The 20912-nt window shown below is 43.5% G+C and overlaps 1 protein-coding gene across 1 annotated transcript in view; it reads right to left on the bottom strand.

Moving 5' to 3' along the window:
* Positions 1-482: 482 nt before the first annotated feature.
* Positions 483-20912, bottom strand: part of ARPC5L (actin related protein 2/3 complex subunit 5 like) — a 31341-nt gene continuing 10911 nt past the window's right edge. The window contains exons 2-4 of the mRNA XM_075260218.1: positions 8104-8176; positions 5814-5990; positions 483-1902 (exon numbers count right to left, since the gene is read on the bottom strand). Of these exons, the coding sequence (XP_075116319.1) occupies positions 1840-1902; positions 5814-5990; positions 8104-8176 (313 nt within the window). The 3' untranslated portion in view covers positions 483-1839. The remainder of the gene's footprint in view (positions 1903-5813; positions 5991-8103; positions 8177-20912) is intronic.

The raw sequence follows: 20912 nt of genomic DNA, 5'->3' as shown, positions 1-20912 counted from the left end.
TGACTAAGGCTGCTTTTGGCCATATACCCAGGATATGGCTTCTGGCAGCCGAAACACCTGATCAGGACAGGGTCTGGGTTTTCTGACCCCAACCAATCTGATACCAATTAGCTATCAACAGGCTCTCATAAATATCAATTACCTTCAGGTCCTGGACAACCCCTTTAAGAGCCTTTTTATAGGCTGATGATCGGCCATACTGTAGTTCATTCCCGATCATTGCCCCACAATTTGTCGATAATCTATCACGTTTCGGCAGCACAGTCTATATGTAGGAGATGAGGGGCTGGAACGACTGTGTGCAAGAGAGCAATCCTTCAAACCTCTAAAATAAAAGCAAGCCATCACCTGTGGCAATGGGCGCCTGTTCCTGGTAGCTCACCATGGATTATGAGAACATGCATATGCAGATGATAACACTCAGTGATAAAAGATGGCGGCAGATAAGACCTTCATTCTGACCAGAAACCAAACCATTTGCAATCAGTGATCCAAGAGATTTATTGATGTAGCAGGCACTTTACAGATAATCCTTCTCCGGACAACAAACCCACATTCAGTATTGTAGAAAGCAGGTCTGTCCAATGGATGGTGTTGGCCCCAATGCAGCCTGTGGCCCCCAGTAGTCACTGGTGCACACACCACATATTAGACAACACTGCTCTTCAGGAATATCCCAAAGTCTAAACCCCTGCTACTGTAAGAGCAACATTGCATGTTCTATGGGAAGGGTTGTTGGATGTAGGTGAAATGGCTCAGAACAACCTACCAGATGAGCCGCCGCCGCCTCCTCCACCTGTCGCCTCCTTTGCTGGCTCCCAAGCACAGCACATTGACTCCAGCAGGACAATCCTGCCCAGGCCAATGGATGTTATTAGGTAAAACTAAATAAATATTCAGTGTTCAAGGGTGAACCATGCAATGTTGCTACTAAAGGCAAAAAACAAAAAAAATTACAAAGTATCAACCAATTAACACAAAGATAAAACAAAATTATTCCATCACTTCACTCATGGAAGCTGTAAAGTTTAATAAAGTTTACAGGTATCAGTAGAGCAGTGGGCACTGCAGGAGAGTGGTCGTCTTTCTCCAAAACACTCACTGTCGGGACAAAGAATACCAAACCGCCCCCAGCGATACTGCAGGTTTAACTTAGAAACATCACAAACACATATCGTATTTCCCCCAATCACTACAAGGCTCGAACCCTTTCTGTGCCACAGAGGCTGGCACCTCCCATGGAAGAACGACGCCGTGCTGCCGGCCTTTGTGGCAGAGGAAAGGGTTAAAGCCGTTATTTCAAGTAAGACCAAAACTCATGGAACTCCTAAAATCCTGTATGTACAAGTTAACATAAAAAGCCACCAGTCCTGGGCCCCGTCATCGGGGTTGTTCTTGATGCTAATCTTGCTGGCATTTTTTTTGTGTGTGGGCATTCTAGTTGGCATATAGGGCACATAGAAATTTCTACTTTGAGAATTTGGGACCTGGCGCAGCCTCGCTACATCAGCTGCACCTCTTGGCCGGATTGAGAGGTGTTTCTTGGCGTGTTTTAGTCAATTTCGCTGCTTGCCCGTCTTAAAGATTCCTCATCTTTTGTCAGTTTACATTGCTTTTGCCTTGCTAAGGAGGACTGGTGCTTGGAACAAAATATACCCCATTAAACAAACATACATTCATGTCTCGTCCACAGTCAGTAATAAGAAGCATTCCCAATTGAATTTTCCAAAACAGTTTAATATATAGCACTCTGCAGACAGATGGGCCTCTGCTTCCACTCTTCCTTCACTGCGCTGGAGCCCCGGAACATAAACTTCTCCATTCAGCTAATACAGTCTTTTACACAGATTTCCGTGAGGTCAGAACTCGGACTATGGAGCCAAGGCCTCCTATTACTAATGCCTGTGCGGGGAGACAAGAGAGAGACAATGTTAGAATAGTCGCCTGGAGCATAATACCAGTCAGACGCTGATGAACAAGGAGCCGGGTTCTCAACTCAGTGAACAAGGAGCCTTCTTCACTGCAACCTGTTGTGAAACTACAACTCCCAGCATGCCTAACGCCTGTTCTGTTCTCCTACAGAAGTGAATGGAGCATGCTGGGAGTTATAGTTTCACTACAGCAGGAATACCGAATGTTGCTGACTCCTGTGGAACAGCATTGACCCCTGAGCAGAAACAGTATGAGCTGCATGATCCTGTAATGGTTCAGAATAGGTAGTGTTGGAGTATGTTCACATGTGTCAGATTCTATGCAGATTTGAAATGGATTCTCTACCTACGACAGTGTACATGTAGTCGGGCTGTGATTGAAGAGCTCATGAAAGACATCCAAGTGCGGCCTGTTCCTCCGAGGTCCCATTCACTAAGCCCCAAAATGGCCATTTATAGGACTTGCCCTGAGTTCAGCCCCAGACTCTTCTACACATAAAGGTCTGTGATAATACACGGGAGTGCAAATGCCATCATAGGGCTAATGGGGCAGATTTTGCTGCAGTTTTTTTTTTTTTGAGCCAAAGTCAAGAGGATTCACAATGAATGGGAATTATATAGGAAGCTTTTATATGTCTCCCTTCTGCTCAATCCACTCCTCGCTTAGGCTAAAAAAACAAGCTTATCCACAATGTAGCCCTTAGCCTGATGGGGTCTCCCAGCTAAATATATTGATCAGCTACCCTTGGTATAGGTCAGCAATAGCAGATTTGTTGGACACCTGGCACCCCCACTGATCAGCTGTGCATGGAAATCACCAGAACATGCACAGAGAATGGAGCAGCACGCAGATAAATGAAAGCTGATCTTCAGTACCCCATTCTGGCCACAATAGAGAATGGCGCAGGAAGCGGACAGCTCTGTTCTCTATGTATGTTCTGACAGCGGCTGTAAATTGGGTGCCGGTTGTCGGAGGGGACATCATGATCTGCCCATCCTCTGTATACAGAAACACTCACTCTGCTGGCCATTACAGGATCATATGGGTTACAATACTCTGCTACATATGTGGGAAAAAAGGGAAAAGTATACACATCTCATCCCCTAAAATCATACCCAAGGGATGGGGGGTATAATCCCCTTCATCCAAGCAGCATGATGACAAACCCATACAAGAATACATGAAAAGTAGCGCCAAACTTTTCCATGTAATTCTTTTTTTTACGCTCTTGTAGTTACGTCCTATTGCCCTTGCTTCCTAATCAAAAACTATTACAGACAAGGGATGTAAAAAACAAAAGCCGATTAATCCCAGAGCTTTCACTAATGGTAAGCGAGCCTCCGAGCCGCGAGCTAAGCCCCCGTGGTCTGTGATCATACCACAACAAGATAAATGTTACAGGATGGGAGTTCTGCTAGCCAAGACATCATTCACACAAGTGGGGGCAGGGAGAGCGCGGTATATAGAGGTTGTGATCCATGAGATCAGTCTGGAGAACACCTCAATAGGTTATCAGAGTGATGTGTTTGGTGGGGAGCCCCTTTAACCACATTTATATGTCTGATCACCGAGGGTCTGACTAGTGGGATTCCCAGTGATAACATGAATGGGGGGTGACAAGTGTCCTATGTGTACAGAGCAGTGGTGCCATGTTCTAATGCCGCTCCAGTCACATCTATATGGCGGTCAGAGATGGATATCCCAGAGGTCTGACAGCAGTGAATGGAGTAATGGCGGCTCCATGACATGAGTTACTCTAAGGGCAACATGTGAATTTGTGGGCCCTCATTGTCCTGATCGCTAGGAATGTGGCATGTAAGTATATGGGGAAGTGGGAAGAAATATCTGTCAGCTAAGAAGAAGCTTTACAAAGTGAAGTCTTCCAAAATCAAATTCATGAGTGTGAACATACCCTAAGGGCCTGTACAGACAATGGAAAGTGAACAGGAATTTTCCAGTCTTCTTGACGAAATGGGCTTCTGTTTTTCAGCGTCCTGCTGTGATCTTACAGTCCTATGAAAAAGTTTGGGCACCCCTATTAATCTTAATCATTTTTAGTTCTAAATATTTTGGTGTTTATAACAGCCATTTCATTTTGATATATCTAATAACTGATGGACACAGTAATATTTCAGGATTGAAATGAGGTTTATTGTACTAACAGAAAATGTGCAATATGCATTAAACCAAAATTTGACCGATGCAAAAGTATGGGCACCTCAACAGAAAAGTGACATTAATATTTAGTAGATCCTCCTTTTGCAAAGATAACAGCCTCTAGTCGCTTCCTGTAGCTTTTAATCAGTTCCTGGATCCTGGATGAAGGGATTTTGGACAAACAATTCAAGTTCAGTTAAGTTAGATGGTCGCCGAGCATGGACAGCCCGCTTCAAATCATCCCACAGATGTTCAATGATATTCAGGTCTGGGGACTGGGATGGCCATTCCAGAACATTGTAATTGTTCCTCTGCATGAATGCCTGAGGATTTGGAGCGGTGTTTTGGATCATTGTCTTGCTGAAATATCCATCCCCGGCGTAACTTCAACTTCGTCACTGATTCTTGAACATTATTCTCAAGAATCTGCTGATACTGAGTGGAATCCATGCGACCCTCAACTTTAACAAGATTCCCGGTGCCGGCATTGGCCACACAGCCCCAAAGCATGATGGAACCTCCACCAAATTTTACAGTGGGTAGCAAGTGTTTTTCTTGGAATGCTGTTTCTTTTTGGACGCCATGCATAACGCCTTTTTTTTATAACCAAACAACTCAATCTTTGTTTCCAAAATGAAGTTGACTTCTCCAAATGTGCTTTTGCATACCTCAGGCAACTCTATTTGTGGCGTACGTGCAGAAACGGCTTCTTTCTCATCACTCTCCCATACAGCTTCTCCTTGTGCAAAGTGCGCTGTATTGCTGACTGATGCACAGTGACACCATCTGCAGCAAGATGATGCTGCAGCTCTTTGGAGGTGGTCTGTGGATTGTCCTTGACTGTTCTCACCATTCTTCTTCTCTGCCTTTCTGATATTTTTCTTGGCCTGCCACTTCTGGGCTTAACAAGAACTGTCCCTGTGGTCTTCCATTTCCTTACTATGTTCCTCACAGTGGAAACTGACAGGTTAAATCTCTGAGACAACGTTTTGTATCCTTCCCCTGAACAACTATGTTGAACAATCTTTGTTTTCAGATCATTTGAGAGCGGGCTGTCCATGTTCGGCGACCATCTAACTTAACTGAACTTGAATTGTTTTGTAGAAAGAAATGGTCCAAAATACCTTCATCCAGGATCCAGGAACTGATTATAAGCTACAGGAAGCGACTAGAGGCTGTTATCTTTGCAAAAGGAGGATCTACTAAATATTAATGTCACTTTTCTGTTGAGGTGCCCATATTTTTGCACCGGTCAAATTTTGGTTTAATGCATATTGCGCATTTTCTGTTAGTACAATAAACCTCATTTCAATCCTGAAATATTACTGTGTCCATCAGTTATTAGATATATCAAACTGAAATGGCTGTTGCAAACACCAAAATATTTAGAACTAAAAATGATTAAGATTAATAGGGGTGCCCAAACTTTTTCGTAGGACTGTATATCCAGTGTAAAATTTGACACTGATTTTGAAGCAGAATCTGCCACCAAAATCAGCACCAAATTCTGATATTTGAGCCAAAGTCTCAAAACAAGACAACACCTTCTAGGATTTTACCAAGACTATATTTTGTGGCCACTTAGTGATGTCGCACATTACAGTTTCCCAAGTAAAAACACAATTGGACATTGCAGTTTGCAGCACGTGACAGATACACTGGATGGCGCTGTCTGGGATCTGCTATACGCCCTGCATGTAGCTGGTTACGTATTCCTCTCGTACCTTTTCGTGCCACTGTAGCAATATAGCGCTGCTGTTCTCTGTGGGCTTCTCGAACCCCTTGTAGATATATTTCATTAGCAGGTCGATCCCACTTCGATCCAGTGTTTTTACCGCTTGCTCAATCTCGTTGCTTTTAAAACATAAGAGGACCTTCAGTACAATGGCCTGCGTACGTTCCTGTGGTCAGAAGAGAAAGGTAACAGCATTACATCAATGCATTTCTATATGGACAACCTGCACATTTTACCATATACTGCATTGTGCTGTTCCTCTGTTATTCTTCATGGAAATGATTCACCTTCAACCCCTTCCCGCCGATGGCATTTTTTGATTTTCGTTTTTCGTTTTTGACTCCCCTCCTTCTAAACCCCATAACTTTTTTATTTCTCCGCTCCCAGAGCCATATGAGGTCTTAATTTTTGCGGGACAATTTTTTCTTCATGATGCCACCATTAATTATTCTATATAATGTACTGGGAAGCAGGAAAAAAATTCAGAATGGGGTGGATTTGAAGAAAAAATGCATTTCTGCGACTTTCTTACGGGCTTTGGTTTTACGGCGTTCACTGTGCAGCCAAAATGACCTGTCCCCTGTATTCTGTGTTTCGGTACGGTTCCAGGGATACCAAATTTATATGGTTTTATTTACATTTTGACCCCTAAAAAAAATTCCAAAACGGTGTTAAAAATTTTTTTTTCTAAAAGTCGCCATATTCCGACGGCCGTAACTTTTTTATACATAGGTGTACGGGGATGCATAGGGCGTCTTTTTTTGCGGGGCCGGGTGTACTTTTTAGTTCTACCATTTTCGGGAAATGTTATTGCTTTGATCACTTTTTATTCAAATTTTTATCAGAATTAAAACAGTGAAAAAATGGCGGTTTGGTACTTTTGACTATTTTTCCTGCTACGGCGTTTACCGAACAGGAAAAATATTTGTATAGATTTGTAGAGCGGGCGATTCCGGACGCGGGGATACCTAACATGTATATGTTTCACAGTTTTTAACTACTTTTATATTTGTTCTAGGGAAAGGGGGGTGATTTGAACTTTTAATACTTTTTATATTTTTTTATATTTTTTTTTACTTTTTTTTTTGCATTTATTAGACCCCCTAGGGGTGTTGAACCCCAGGGAGTCTGATCACTAATGCAATGCATTACAATGCTAATGCATTGCAATGCATTGCAAAAAATCATCATCTCTTTTGCAGGCTGTATACACCAGCCTGCAAAAGAGAGAATTTGCAGACCGGCTGGGAGCCTTTAACAAGGCTCCCGGCTGTCATGGCAACGGGGGGTCGGCCCTGGAGCATGCTCCAGGAGCCGGCGATCCTTGCCAAAATGGCGGCGCCCATGCGCCGACGGGAAAATGGCGCCTCCGGCGCCTTTGACAGCAGCGCCGGAGGGGTTAATGCCTCCGATCGGTCCGGGGACCGATCGGAGGCATCAGAGCCGGTTGTCTACTGCTTAAAGCAGTAGACACCCGGCGGCTATGAAGGCCGCCCGGCTCCCGGGCGGTCGCCATAGTTACAGACCCGACACGCGCCGTACTATTACGGCGCATGTCGGGAAGGGGTTAAAAGTAAACTATGTTCATACATGCAGAAGTCCAACGCCGCTCAGTCAATGCAGATAGTGACAGACTGTGTAGTCCTGCCTTACTGATAAGGGAATTGTAACATTTCCAGGAGGAATAACTCATAGATCTCTGCTTGCTGTGAACAGAATCCTAGTATTGCAGTTTTTTTTTTTTAAAGGGTTCTGAATGTCCCTTTAATCAGTACTTGTACCATGCGGGGCAGCAGAAATTTACTCCTGTGGTCACAATATAACAAAGCAATGGAGAGATCACCATCTTTTTTATGGATATGCAAATTAGACTGCAATTGCACAAGGGGCGGGGCCTGATTTTCCAAATTTGCCTACAGACACATGCAAGGGCTAAAACTTCCCTTCATTTGCCTGGGAATGACATTTTCAGCCTTTACCTGCATCATGGCTGCCTGCCGTCGAATCAGGCCCCGCCCCTGGTGCACTTGCAGGTCGATTTCCATAAAAAGAGGATTCTCTCTACATTGCTTTATGACTATAAATTTATATTTTGGCTCCATTAAAGGCCCCCATACATGGTAGTATAATTGTTTTTGGGAGGCGTAAAGCAGAGTGACCTCACCCGCCATGGCAATCATAATGGATGCCAGATTTCTCAAATATACTACCACCTAGGTAAACACAAATGAATGTCTGGATCTTGGTTGGAGCTGCAGACATGGGGTGGGGTGACTTACCTTTACTATTTGGTTTTTGGAGTTAACAGGAGAGTTCCGGAAGGCAGCATGGAAGGCTCGGAGCAGGTCCCCTGTACACATGGCTGTTAAGGACAATATAGGGAAGAGACGGAAGCTACTAATGACATGGCAGGGATGACAGCGCACTGCACCCACACAGCGCCCATGGCAGGGACTCCGGACAAGCGGTACTTTGTATTCAGGAATGATTCCGACGTCTACAAAGTCACCTTCTCAGGAGATGAAGGCAAACAGGGCAACGTGTCCTGTATACGTCAATGACATTGCATACTTGTACTCCAGTGCATGGTGTACTCAGAACATCACTTATTTAGATTGAACAATAAGGGAGCATTCACATGGTCAAAAACTGCATTAAAGAGTAACTAAACGTTAAGAGAACTTCTGATTTTCGGCAGTATTTGTGTCAGTAATACATAACGGAATATACTTTATGAAGATATTTGGGCTCCTTTCTGTGAAATCCTGCAGGTCTTTACTCCTTCCCTTTATTCTGTATTGAGACCTATTCCTGCCTGTGTATGGAGTAGGGTCTATGTAATATGCAGAGAAATGAGGGCCCCAAATACATTCACTTGAATGAGAAGCCGACGTGTGACCGCCACGCCATTAAAGTGGAAGGAACTGGGACCACCATTCTCACCATCAGGGTGGTCTCTGCAGTCAGACCCCACTAATACTGTCTGTCAATAGATGGGGACACTTATCAAGTATTTTAGATAACTTTATCAAGGTTTGTTCATCCAACAATGTGTATGACCACCTAGACAATAAAATGATTAATGACATGATACAATTATTAATGCCGGATGTGGTGAGTGATCAGTACGGCACTGCCGAGCACGGGATCCAAGGGCACTACCACCAAACAGGACATTCCTCCCTTATCTATGGCAGCACAAAGGTCAGTACTACAGTATGTGACTCCTGCACCAGCCCCACCAGGTACTACAGGTGACAGATACTGACAATACACAGCTAATGTTAATGTAGATCTCAACCATTAAGGGCAATGCTACTAACAGATCTAAAGATCTATTAAAGGGATCTTCTGCAACTATGATATCAATGACTGATCCTTAGGGAAAGCCATGATTATTAGACTTGTACACTGACACTAAGGGTCCCCACTTCCTCTTTTCAGGCAGTGACATCACCCCCATTGGTTACACAACCATGATACAGCTCAGTCTCATTCCAAGGAATGGGGCTGAACTACAATACCAAGTCAATATACTCTGGACAAACCCTTTTAATCACACAACTACTTAAAGGGGTTGTCCCATCACAAGGATCCTATCTATACTGCTTGTTAATGTCAATGTAAGACTTTTCCTAAATACACTGCTTCAGCAGAACTGCTTTGTTTGTCCACTATCTTACTTTATTCAATTCTTTGTGGCCACAGCCCTGACTTATCTGCTCAAAAGTCAAGTGATGTATCTGCTGCTCTCAGGGGGGAGGGAGGAGGGACTAAGTGCACGGGAGCGAGCCTGTGTATCTAGCTATTCCTGTGTCTACACCACCTGACCTAGCTTCCTTCTATCAGATAGAGGAGAGGAGCTGCTTTCATTTCTTCTGTTCTCCCAGTTATCAGGCTAGCTAATTCAATTGTGTTCATTATGGCAGAGACAGGCAGTCTCTGTATGTAACACAGAATGGAGTTGCTGCTGCCTGTACTTCATAGTCCGATATGGGTGGGCGGAGCTACACACGAATTTGGGGCGGAGCTAAACAGCAGGTTGCATGTGAAACCCCGCCCACCAAATGATGCAAGAAACCAGGAAGAAAGAAGATTTTACAGCAGTAAAGACTGATGAGTATGCGAGGTGGGAATACCCCTTTAAGGAATGGTGATACATATGGCCGTTCTCTCTGCCACTGGGATACACTTCAGTTATATACTGGTGGCGTGCCACTTCATGGAGCCAAGCTGCATTACCAGAATCAGCCCAGAGACAAGAGTGGCGCGGTTTCTATAATCTCATACGACCACTTTTGTGATATTTCTATGACTTATCTAGAGCCCAGTCTTACAGATCAGCGACAGACAGATGTTCCTTATGAAGATACAGAAAGTTCCCTTGTGGCTAAAAATTATCCAGAAAAGGGAAACAATGAGAATGATTTAATGGAAAAAGAAGGAATTTTTGCCTTGGCGCGGTTTCTAATTCTTGCTCTGCCAGTTTCCATGACCAGATATGTCTGCCGAGACGCCAATAGCCACAGCTTGTACGCACTTGCTGAAAATAGACCACAAGCTAAGTGGAAACCAGCGCACGGTCACTGCGGGCGACATATAACCATGTCCAAGGATCAGGCTGGAACCAGCAGAATATACAGAATGGATTAGAGGGAGGATGCTTTATGTAACGGCGTATAATAGGCTTATATCAGGCTGCCAATGTTACTAAATCTTGGACTGAAAACTGCAGGTCTGACCCACAAGATGCAGGTGCTTCATTTCTGGACATTAAAGAGTCCGGTCACTGTAGTAAAACAATCTATACTAGATATGGGGGAATCCTTAAAGGAAACCTGGCAGGTGGTTTGGGACCAATAAAACGCCAGCATACAGTTATGCAGGTGGGTTTTGGGTCCCTCCCCTCAAGGTTATAACACTTCCAGGGGTCTGGACACTGGGGGGAGATTTATCATGTCTTGTACCCAAAGTTTTCTGGTGTATAAGGCATGAAAGAGTTGATTCGCATAAATCTGTTTTTTGCACAATTTGCAACTCTTCATGTTCCATTTTCCTGGAAGGTGGTGATGTGGGCAGGACCACTGGTGCCCGCCAGGGTTATGATCATTTATGCCAATTTGATGTGAATGATCCCTAATATCTATGCCAGATACTAGGCGACATAGATTTCAGTGCAGGCCCATGGCTCTGCGTAGGAAGTACCTGATCTATCATTTATGTACATCTACTCATAAATTAGGCATATTCTCCAACGGGGCACAGGATATGAAGCCTGGCACTGGATACTACATAAATATGACACTCTGTGCCCAGTAAAGATCAGTACTCCTCACTTCCATGTCCTACACAATGGGGATTGAACTAGACAACTGGGCAAACCTTTGCTTTCTCCACAAGCATCATTGCCACTTAGGTGCCCATGACCTAGTCGGCAACATTGCTTGGACCACTTTTGGACTGTACTGACCATACCCCACAAGACCTGTAGTTTTAGAGACTCCCTGACCCAGTCATCTTACAAACATGTCTCGCACTTCTAGGACCTCCCAGGGAATAAACTGACCTGGAAACACATCCTTGGTTGTATCTTCCCCTGGCATGGATACATTGGGAAACTGCCGCTCATATTGGAAGTTCTTATAGAACCGGAATAACTTGTCCATTGTGTTTAAAGCAACATAAACAACCACGCTGCGCCCATGTAAATATACTATAGTATAGTGTCAGAGCAGCATAAGCAGTGTACAATACTGCAACCTATGCCACTATGGCGTGGAGATGCAAAGGGTTCTTCCTTAGGATCAGAAAACAAGAAATAACCCCCTAGCCAAAGGATAGAAGGTAAGTTGCATAGTGGAATACCCCTTTAAGGAAGTCCAAAGTGCAAAATAAAAGAAAAATAGAAATCTGACAGATGTTCCTGAGCGCTACCGCACATGCCCAGGCGCCATTTTCTTCTAAACAATGGAAGAAAGCGCACAAGAAAATGACACCGAAAATGGGCAGAAGGGAGCGTTACTGAGCATGCCGAGCGCAGGGATCGAGGCTACAGAGAATGGAGGCGGTTACACCTACAAAGGAGGAGGAGGAGGACATCTTGGAGAATAAGCAAAGGAGCGGGCGTTACCAAGGTATGACACAGGGGGTACACGATGGCTTGGGGAGCGCCCAGGGTGCATGGAGAGGTTCATTTACATATCGGTTTTACCAATATGTAAAAGAAAAATGGTGGGGTCTTTTCAAAACCTGCTACAGCACCTGAATAGCCTTTTTAACCGCTTCACGACGGCTGACTGTATATAAACGTCAGCGCGGCTTGGGCTCTGTGCCGCGCCGACGTTTATAAACTGACCCTTTTGAAATGGGGATCGGGTCTCCCCGAGGGTCCGGAGCTCCGTGGACCTAGCGCTAATAGCTGCTGGGGTCCACGGAGACATGATCAGGACCTGATAGATTCAGGTCCTGATCATGTAGCAGCCATGTCAGGGAAAGTTTGTTGCAGTAACAAACTTTCCCTGACATGAGATGCCGCCCGCAGGTAAATGGTCCTGCGGGCGGCATCGTGAGCAGGTGTTAGCTATATGTTATAGCTAACACTGTGCCCGATGTACTCCGATTGGAGCTGGTGTCCGATCGGAGTTTAACCCCTTCAGTTCCGTGATCAAACATGATCACGGCACTGAAGCGGTTCTGCGATGTTATCGGCACCCCCCGCAGGGAGATCGGAGGGTGCCGATATGTAAAACATGCACCCTGGGGTCTAACCAGTGACCCCAGAGTGCATGAGCCCCCGTTACCTGGTTGACCCTGCCAGGTACTAAGAAAGCCAAGCGATGCGTCTACATCGCTTGGCTTCCTGTTACAGACTGGAGACACGTGCAGCCTGTGTCTCCAGCCTGATTGATTCAGCAATGAAATCATTGCAGAATCAAGTGTCCTAAAGGAGACACATAAAAAAAAAGTGAAAAAAAAAGTGAAAAATAATAAAGTGTTTGAAAAAAATTTATAAAGTTATAAAGCCCCAAAAATTCATTTTTATTCAATAGAAAATGAATTATATAAAAAACCTAAAAATTAATAAAAACAATGCATATCTGGTACCGCCGCGTCCGTAACAATCTGTACAATAAAACTGAAATAATATTTAATGTACATGGTGAACGGCGGAAAAAAAAAATGGAAAAAACCCGTCGGAAGTAGTGATTTTTCGCCATCTCACCTAAAAAAAAAAATGCTATAAAAATGCTATAAAAAGTGACTTTTCTGGTACCTTACAGGCTCTACAAACATGACATGACGTCCAGATACCAAACATCTGAATCTGTACTCCAAAAGCCGCATCGCGCTCCTTCCCTTCTGAGCCCTGCTGTGTGCCCAAACTGCAGTTTATGCCACATGTATGACACTGGTGTACCCGGGATACCGTACGCAATGCCATATGTGGGTATAAACTGATATAGGGGCACAGCCGGACACAGAAGGGTTGTTTGGTTTTTGGAGCACGGGTGGTTTTGGATGCCACGACACTTTTGCAGAGCTGAAATGCCCGTAAAGTGGAATCCCCTGATATGAGACCTTATTTTGGAAACTACACCCCTGAAGGATTTATCCAGGGGTACAGACAGCATTTTTAACCCCCAAGTATTGCTATAACTTATTATCCATAAATGAATACGAAGCTGATTGTGAAAGGTAAAAATAATTTTTTCCAGGAATACGTCATTTCAGTGCCTAATAATTTGTGCCAGACTTGTATCAGAGATGAACGCTCTAAAAGCTGTTGTGCCCGGGATAAATCCCATCAGTGGGGTAGTGTCCAAAATGCGGTGGCATGTCTGTGGATTCCACTTTATTGGCAATTCAGGGGCTTTGCAAAGGTGGCATGGTGTCCTAAGACCAAACTGTGCTCCAAAAACCAAAATAGCGCTCCTTCCCGGCTGTGCCCAAACAGCCGATTCTACCCACATATGGCATTACGTACGTTATCCGGGGTACACCAGTGTCATACATGTGGGCATAAACCGCCATTTGGGTACACAGCAGGGCACAGATGTGAAGGAGCGATATGTACATTTGGAGTGCAGATTTAGATTGTTGGTGTTTGGACACCATATCGTATTTGCAGAGACCCTAAAAATGCCCTTACAAAATGGGGTCACTTCTTGGGCAATTCCAGTTTACTGTTGCCTCCAGGGCTCTACAAAAACAACATGGCGCCCAGAGGGTTCCTCTAAATCTGCACCCCAAAAGCTAAAAAGCGCAGTGCTCCTTCCCTTCTGAGCCCTGCTCTGTGCCCAAGTAGCAGTTTACACCCACATATATAATTTTTTGCCCCTCAGAATGGCTCCTTAATAGTTTTAGGAGTGCAGGTCTCTGACAACACAAAGTGGGTGCAATGTATTGGGCGCCGAAATGGCTGATTTCTTTAAAAATTTCAATTTTCATTTTGTACATTAATTTTTGGGAAGAATTTTTAGGCTCAAAATGATAATACGCCTTGATACATTCTTTGATGGGTGTAGTTTTTAAAATGGGGTCACTTTTGAGGGGTTTCTATTGTATTGATACTTTAGGGGCTCAGCAAATGCGACATGGCACCTGAAAACTATTCCAGCAAAACCTGCTCTCAAAAACCCAAATAGCACTCTTTCCATTCTGAGCCCCACCATGTACCCATACAGCTGATTATGGCCACATATGGAGTATTGCCGTGTTCAGGAGAAATTGTGTAACAAACTGTGGGGGGCTTTTTCTCTTTTAACCCCTTGTGAAAATAAAAACTTTGGAGATAAAGGGACATTTTAGTCATTTTTAACCTACACATCCCAAGGTTAGTAAAATCTGTGAAACGGCTATAGGGTCAAAATACTCATTGTACCCCTCAATGAATACCTTAAGGGGTCTAGTTTATAAAATGGGGTCATTTATGGGGGGTTTCAATTGTTTTGGTAACTCAAATCTTGTTTGAATGCGCAATGGGCCTGAAATATTTAGAAGCAAAAATTATGTCTTTGAAATCCAGTTGGTGCTCCCTTCTTTTTGGGCCCTAACGTGCGTCCGTACATAGGATTAAGGCCACAAAGTGTACATTTTTGAACACAGGAGAAATGGGGTAATCTATTTTGGGGTGTTTCTATTCATTTTCATGCATTATGGGGAAAAAAACTGCCTTTAAAATGACACTTTTGTGTAAAAAATATGAATTTTTTTTGTTTGACGAAAATTTTTTCAAAACCTATGGAGTCAAAATATTCATTATACCCCTTAATGAATAACTAACGGGGTCTAGTTTCTAAAATGGGGTCACAATTTGGAGGTTTCTACTATTTGGGCACCTTGAGGGCACTGCAAATGGGACATGGTGCTTGATCATGATTCCAGCAAAATCTGGCCTCCAAAACCCAATTAGCGCTCTTTCCGTTCTGAGTGCTGCCATGTGTCCGTATATCAGTATACCAGAACATATGGGGTATTGTTGCATTCAGTAGAAATTGTGTAGCAAAATGTGGGTTGCAATTTCTCCTTTACCCCCTTTTGAAGATGGAAAATTGGGGGCTAAAGTGACATTATATCAGAAAAAAAATAGTTTTAAATTTTCATGTCTCAATGGTAAAAAAAAAATCTGTTAAACACCCATAGGGTCAAAGTGCTCACTATACCCCTGGATACATTTCTTGAGGGGTCTAGTTTTCAAAATGGTGTCATTTTGGGGGGGGTTCCACTGTTCTGGCACTTCAGGGGCTCTGCAAATGCGACATGGTGCCTGAAACAGATTCCAGCAAAATCTGCCCTCCAAAATCCCAATAGCGCTCCTTCTGTTCTGGACCCTACAGTGTGCCCATACATCATTTAACTTTCTCACATGGGACGGTTTCATGCTTGGGGGAAATTGCTTAATAGAATTTAGAATGCGTTTTCTCCTTTAACATGTTGTGAATGTGTAAATTCTAGGGTTAAATGAATATATTAGTGAAAAAAAATTTAAATTGTAAATTTGACCTCTATTTTGTTTTAATTGCCGTGAAATGCTGAAAGGGTTAAGAAACTTCCTAAATGCAGTTATGAATTCTTCCAGGAGTGTAGTTTTTAGAATGGGGTGATTTATGGGGGTTTATATTAGAGAGGCCTTTCAAGACCCCTTCAGAACTGAACTGGTCCCTTGAAAAATGTGTGTTGGAAAGATTCTTACAAATTTGGAAAATTACTGCTTGACTTTTAAGCCTTATAACATCTGAAAAAAATGAAAGGGCAATTAACGTTTGATGCCAATATAAAGCAGAGATATGGTAAATTAAATTTATAAAGTAGTTTGGGTAGTATGACATTCTACATGAAAGGCATGCAATTTCAAAGTTTGAAAACTGCAATTTTTTCAAAATTTTCACCAAATTTCCTATTTTTTCATAATAAAAGACAAAACATATTGACCAAAATGTACCACTGACACGATGTACAATGTGTCACGAGAAAACAATCTCAGAATCACCATGATAAGTTAATGCATCTCAAAGTTATTACCACATAAAGTGACACATGTCAGATTTGAAAAATGAGGCCTGGTCATTTAGGTACTTTTAGGCTCTGTCTTGAAGAGGTTAAAGTACATTCAGGCATATCACTATATAAAACACGATTTCCAAATGATAGCGCCCCTTTAAGTGACTAAAGCTACGCAAAGGACCTTGAAGAATACTGGATTATAATAAGTCCCCCACAATTCCTAACCAGTTGGTTACCATGAACCTTCTCCATGGACGCCTACAGTCTTATTATGTATTGCTTCCAGCAGCTCCATAGTTAATGCTGTGTAGGAAGGAGAAAGAATAAAACTCACAATACTTTCGGTATGGGAAATTTGGGTTGGAGAAGATTCTGCAGCTTTTGATAATAAGAATTAAAAGCAGAACTGCCATTTTTCTGCCGAGAACCCAAAGCTATGTCTGACCTAGTAAAAATATTAAGAGGTTTATGAGATTAGAAGGAAGGAGCTGCTATTCTTCAGACGCAGTGCTACTCCTGGGTATAGGTCGTGTCTGGTACTGCAGCCTTCCAAGTGTATGGGATGGGGGCGCAATACCAGACATTCATCAAATAGATCGGCTACCTGTACTCACCTACAGAATGAATGGAGCAACACTGTGCACACTCAGCCCGTCTCTCCATCAGGGAAGGAGAATGAGACTGCCATTCTCAGGATCACTGGGGCCCGCAGCAATATATCCACCAATCCAGAAGTTATTCCCTTATCCCATCGATAAGGGATAACTTTACATCTTGGTAAACCCCTTTAAGACTGGGCTCCCATGGGACGTGCTCATAGTGGCTGATCTGCTGCCAAGTACAATACCAAAGTGGGTGAAATTTGACCAAATGTCATCCATGCAGAGGCATAAACCCCTAAGGGTAAGACAAAAAGGACAGGAGTACAAGGTGGACTACCACCTCAAATCCCTCGGAAATTTGCGGTTCTTCGGCTTTCCGATGCAGCACTCACTCGCTGATCAGTCTCACATCACCAGAAATCCACGGGACGATCGAGTAGGAAGCTTATTTTTTAATCTCCTATTAAGTGCAATGGGAAAAAGATTCAGGACAGAATTTGGTGCTGATTTTGAAACAGAATCAGTCTCAAAATCAGTGACAAAAGCCTCCTTGTGAAGCCCGATTCACATCTGCGTTTGGCAAATCCCTTCAAAATCAGTATTTGACATTTTCAAAAACTGATTTCAAACTTGTCCGGATTAAAACCTAGTGATTTCAATGGGTTTTAAAAGTAAGCCCTGGTTCACATCTGCGTTCAGTATTACTTTTGGGGAGTCCGCTTGGGGATCCCCCCCCCTCCCCCAAACGGAATACCATACGCATTGACAAGCAATGAAAGCACACGGACCCCATAGACTATAATAGGGACCGTGTGTTTTCTGCACGAGTCATGCGGAGAGGAAGTTTGTTCATGAAGTACTTTTCTCTCTGCTTGACTCGTGCGGGAAACACACGGTCCCCATTATAGTCTATGGGGTGCGTGTACTATCATAAGCTAAATGCTTGTCAATGCGTTTGGTATTCCGTTCCAGGGGTCCCCATGCGGACTCACCAAAAGTAATGCCGAACTCAGATGTGAACCAGGCCGGACACATTTTTAATCTGGACTGTTTGAAATCAGTTTTTGAAGACGTCCCATTCACTAAGATTTGCCAGGACCCACCTGAAGTTCACACAGGATATTTTGTTTGCCTGTCAGCAGAAAATGAAGGTTCTTCCTCCCATTAAAATTAATTGAAAGTGTAACCTTGCAGCAGATTCGGTCACAAAAATGTTGCTATGTGAACTTACAGTCAATCTATGCTGCGGGTCTTCCCCAAGGCTTTCAACCTTAAAGGGGTATTCCCATCTACATAATTATTTTTTTAATTTGTAGATGATTAAAAGTTAAACATTTTTGCAAATGTAAGTAATTAAAAATTCTGCAGAGTTATAAAGATTTTCTCTAAGTTTCTTAGTGGTGACAGTCTGTTGTCTTGATCGGTTGCCAGTGGATACGACCACTAATGTAGAAACTTTCTAAGGCCGGGATATCTTCTGATACATGTAGTGTCCCGGCCTGATAACCCGGCTACAATAAGACAATCATAGCTGGGTTCCTGACAAGTCCCAGACCATAGAAAGTTTCTGCATTAGTGGTCATATCCACTGGCAACCGATCAAGATAAAAGACTGTCACCACTAAGAAACTTAGAGAAAATCTTTAAAACTTTGCAGAATTTTTAATTCCTTATATTTGCAAAAATGTTTGACTTTTAATTATCTACAAATATAGATATGATTATGTACATGGGAATTTAACAAGGCAAATGGTGGAAGCTGTGGGATATCGCAACGATTGTAGAAAGAATTCTGCTGCAACAAACACTCCATATTGGACAAGGTTTTGCAGCAGTGATATTTAGGAGCTGTCCTGTATAAATATGGCCGAGTTACCTACACCACTTCAAATGACATGCAAGTCAGAAATAATAGGCAAATATGCAAGACTGGGTCACATCTGCCTCTGCTTTACCCCTGTTGTTGTGCCTGTAGCCAAACCTCTGAAGTTCGCAGATGCGTCCCTGCTCCCCTTTACTTCAGGTAACACAGAAGTGAGTAGAAGGGTTGCGTCTACGTCCACCAAGGGTTCTTGGGATCAGTGAGGTCTCAGCAGTCAGATCCCCTCTGATCGGCAATTTATCCTCCATCCAATGGGAGAATCTTAAACACCCCATGAACATGACTTTCTTCATCTACTATGTCTTCTGTTCTGCCCCGTTTTTGCGCCATCAGAAGCCACGCCCACTGCGCAGATAGAGAAGCAGGTGACAGGCCACATCTTCCATTGTCCGATGACTAGTCACATGCTCCTCCACCTGCAGATACGGTGGCCGAGAAATGAACTCCACTTCTGAAAATAGTGCAGAACTTAATATACTGCAGAACTTGTGACTAAGTTTATTAAAGTCGCATTTTCAAAGCAAGTCTTAAAATTTTCCTAGAGCCGCCAAAGCCGTCAAGCTCAGCTCATGTGCACAGTTTATGGATTCTGTCACACGGCTGGTTACGTCTCATCTGAACGCGGAGGGATCCCTCGCCTGAGCAATGTGCCATGCTCCAGTGTTAGAGACAAATGCATAGTCACTTTCCAAATAAGATGACAAAACCTCTGACTCCCATTCATGTCACTGTAGAGCGTCTGTAGCAATAATTCCTTAAAGAGGACCTTTCATCAGATCGGGCACAGGTAGTTTTAGCGCTTTACAGTCAGAAGGGCGTTTCTGACACTTAGCCAGAGACGCCCTTCTGCCCAGCAGCGCCTATCGCGCTGTATTGTGGAGCGGGGAGGAACTCCCCCCTCCCCTCCTGATAATACTCGTCTATGGACAAGCACTGTGAGCAGAGGGAGGGGGCGTTCCTCCCCGCTCACACTGTACAGCGCGATAGGCGCTGCTGGGCAGAAGGGCATACCTGGCTAAGTGTCAGAAACGCCCTTCTGACTGTAAAGCGCTACGGTACCGGGACCAATAGCGCTTTACCCGGGGCACAGATCGGGAAAGCCGACACTGCGCTGAATTCAGTGCACTGTCAGCTTTCCAGCAGTATATAAAACTGCATGTGCCCGATCTGATGAAAGGTCCTCTTTAAGACGGAACAGTTTATGGCCTTGTACTCATTATACAGGTCTGCCATGACAGGCTTGATATAGGGATGGGATAAAGTACAAGCCAAACAATTCTGAACTATTTTGTCCTCCTAGACATGGACGTCATTGCACAAATACTATAGTGTATATACATTTTGGGACACGGCATTAATACTGTATAAGGATACACTGGCACATTATATATGCCCTGTATTTACCAGTCAACATAAACCTACAGCTCAGATATATATTTCTATATATGGTGCCTGGCGTCTCTATCACAGTCATATACCGCAAGTAAGACATACAGGAGCCCGTACGCTGCGCCATATACAATATACAGCTATGTAACTGTATACATAATGAAAAGAAAAAAAAGGTGCTACATGAAAACAGCTTCACCATTGTGACGTACAAAGGCGAGGGGGAAATTCCAACCACCGATTAACCACAAGGCTTCATTCACACAAGCCATTCTCTTGCTGAAAGTAAAAATAAGAGCACGCCTGTAGAGAGTTAATACAGAGGCAACGGCTGTTTATAGAAGGTTAGCTGACATAGAAACTCCCCTCTCCACCTTCTGAGCCTCGCTACAGGGGACGATGGCGGCAAAAGTGACCATGTCATATCATAAGATCCGGTCATAAACATATAACACACACTATAGTCACAATGCTAAACCTGCAGTGACTGGAAATGCTGCGCTCCTGGACATAAAAAGTAAACGTATCACTAAATGATCCCCTTCTAAAGCGGGGACGAAATATCCTTAATGCTATAAGACCACTCCAATATCCAGAGGAGCAAAGAGGTTTCAAAAGTTTACAAAAGGAGCCCCTGCAATGGTTAAAACGGCCGCTTAAAAATAAGCTGATAGGGGCCCAAAAGGGGGGGATACTCTCAGTGATGCCTAAT

This window comes from Leptodactylus fuscus, chromosome 11, assembly GCF_031893055.1.
Source record: "Leptodactylus fuscus isolate aLepFus1 chromosome 11, aLepFus1.hap2, whole genome shotgun sequence".
Taxonomy (NCBI): Eukaryota; Metazoa; Chordata; class Amphibia; order Anura; family Leptodactylidae; genus Leptodactylus; species Leptodactylus fuscus.
This window is presented reverse-complemented; position numbering and strand designations above follow the sequence as displayed.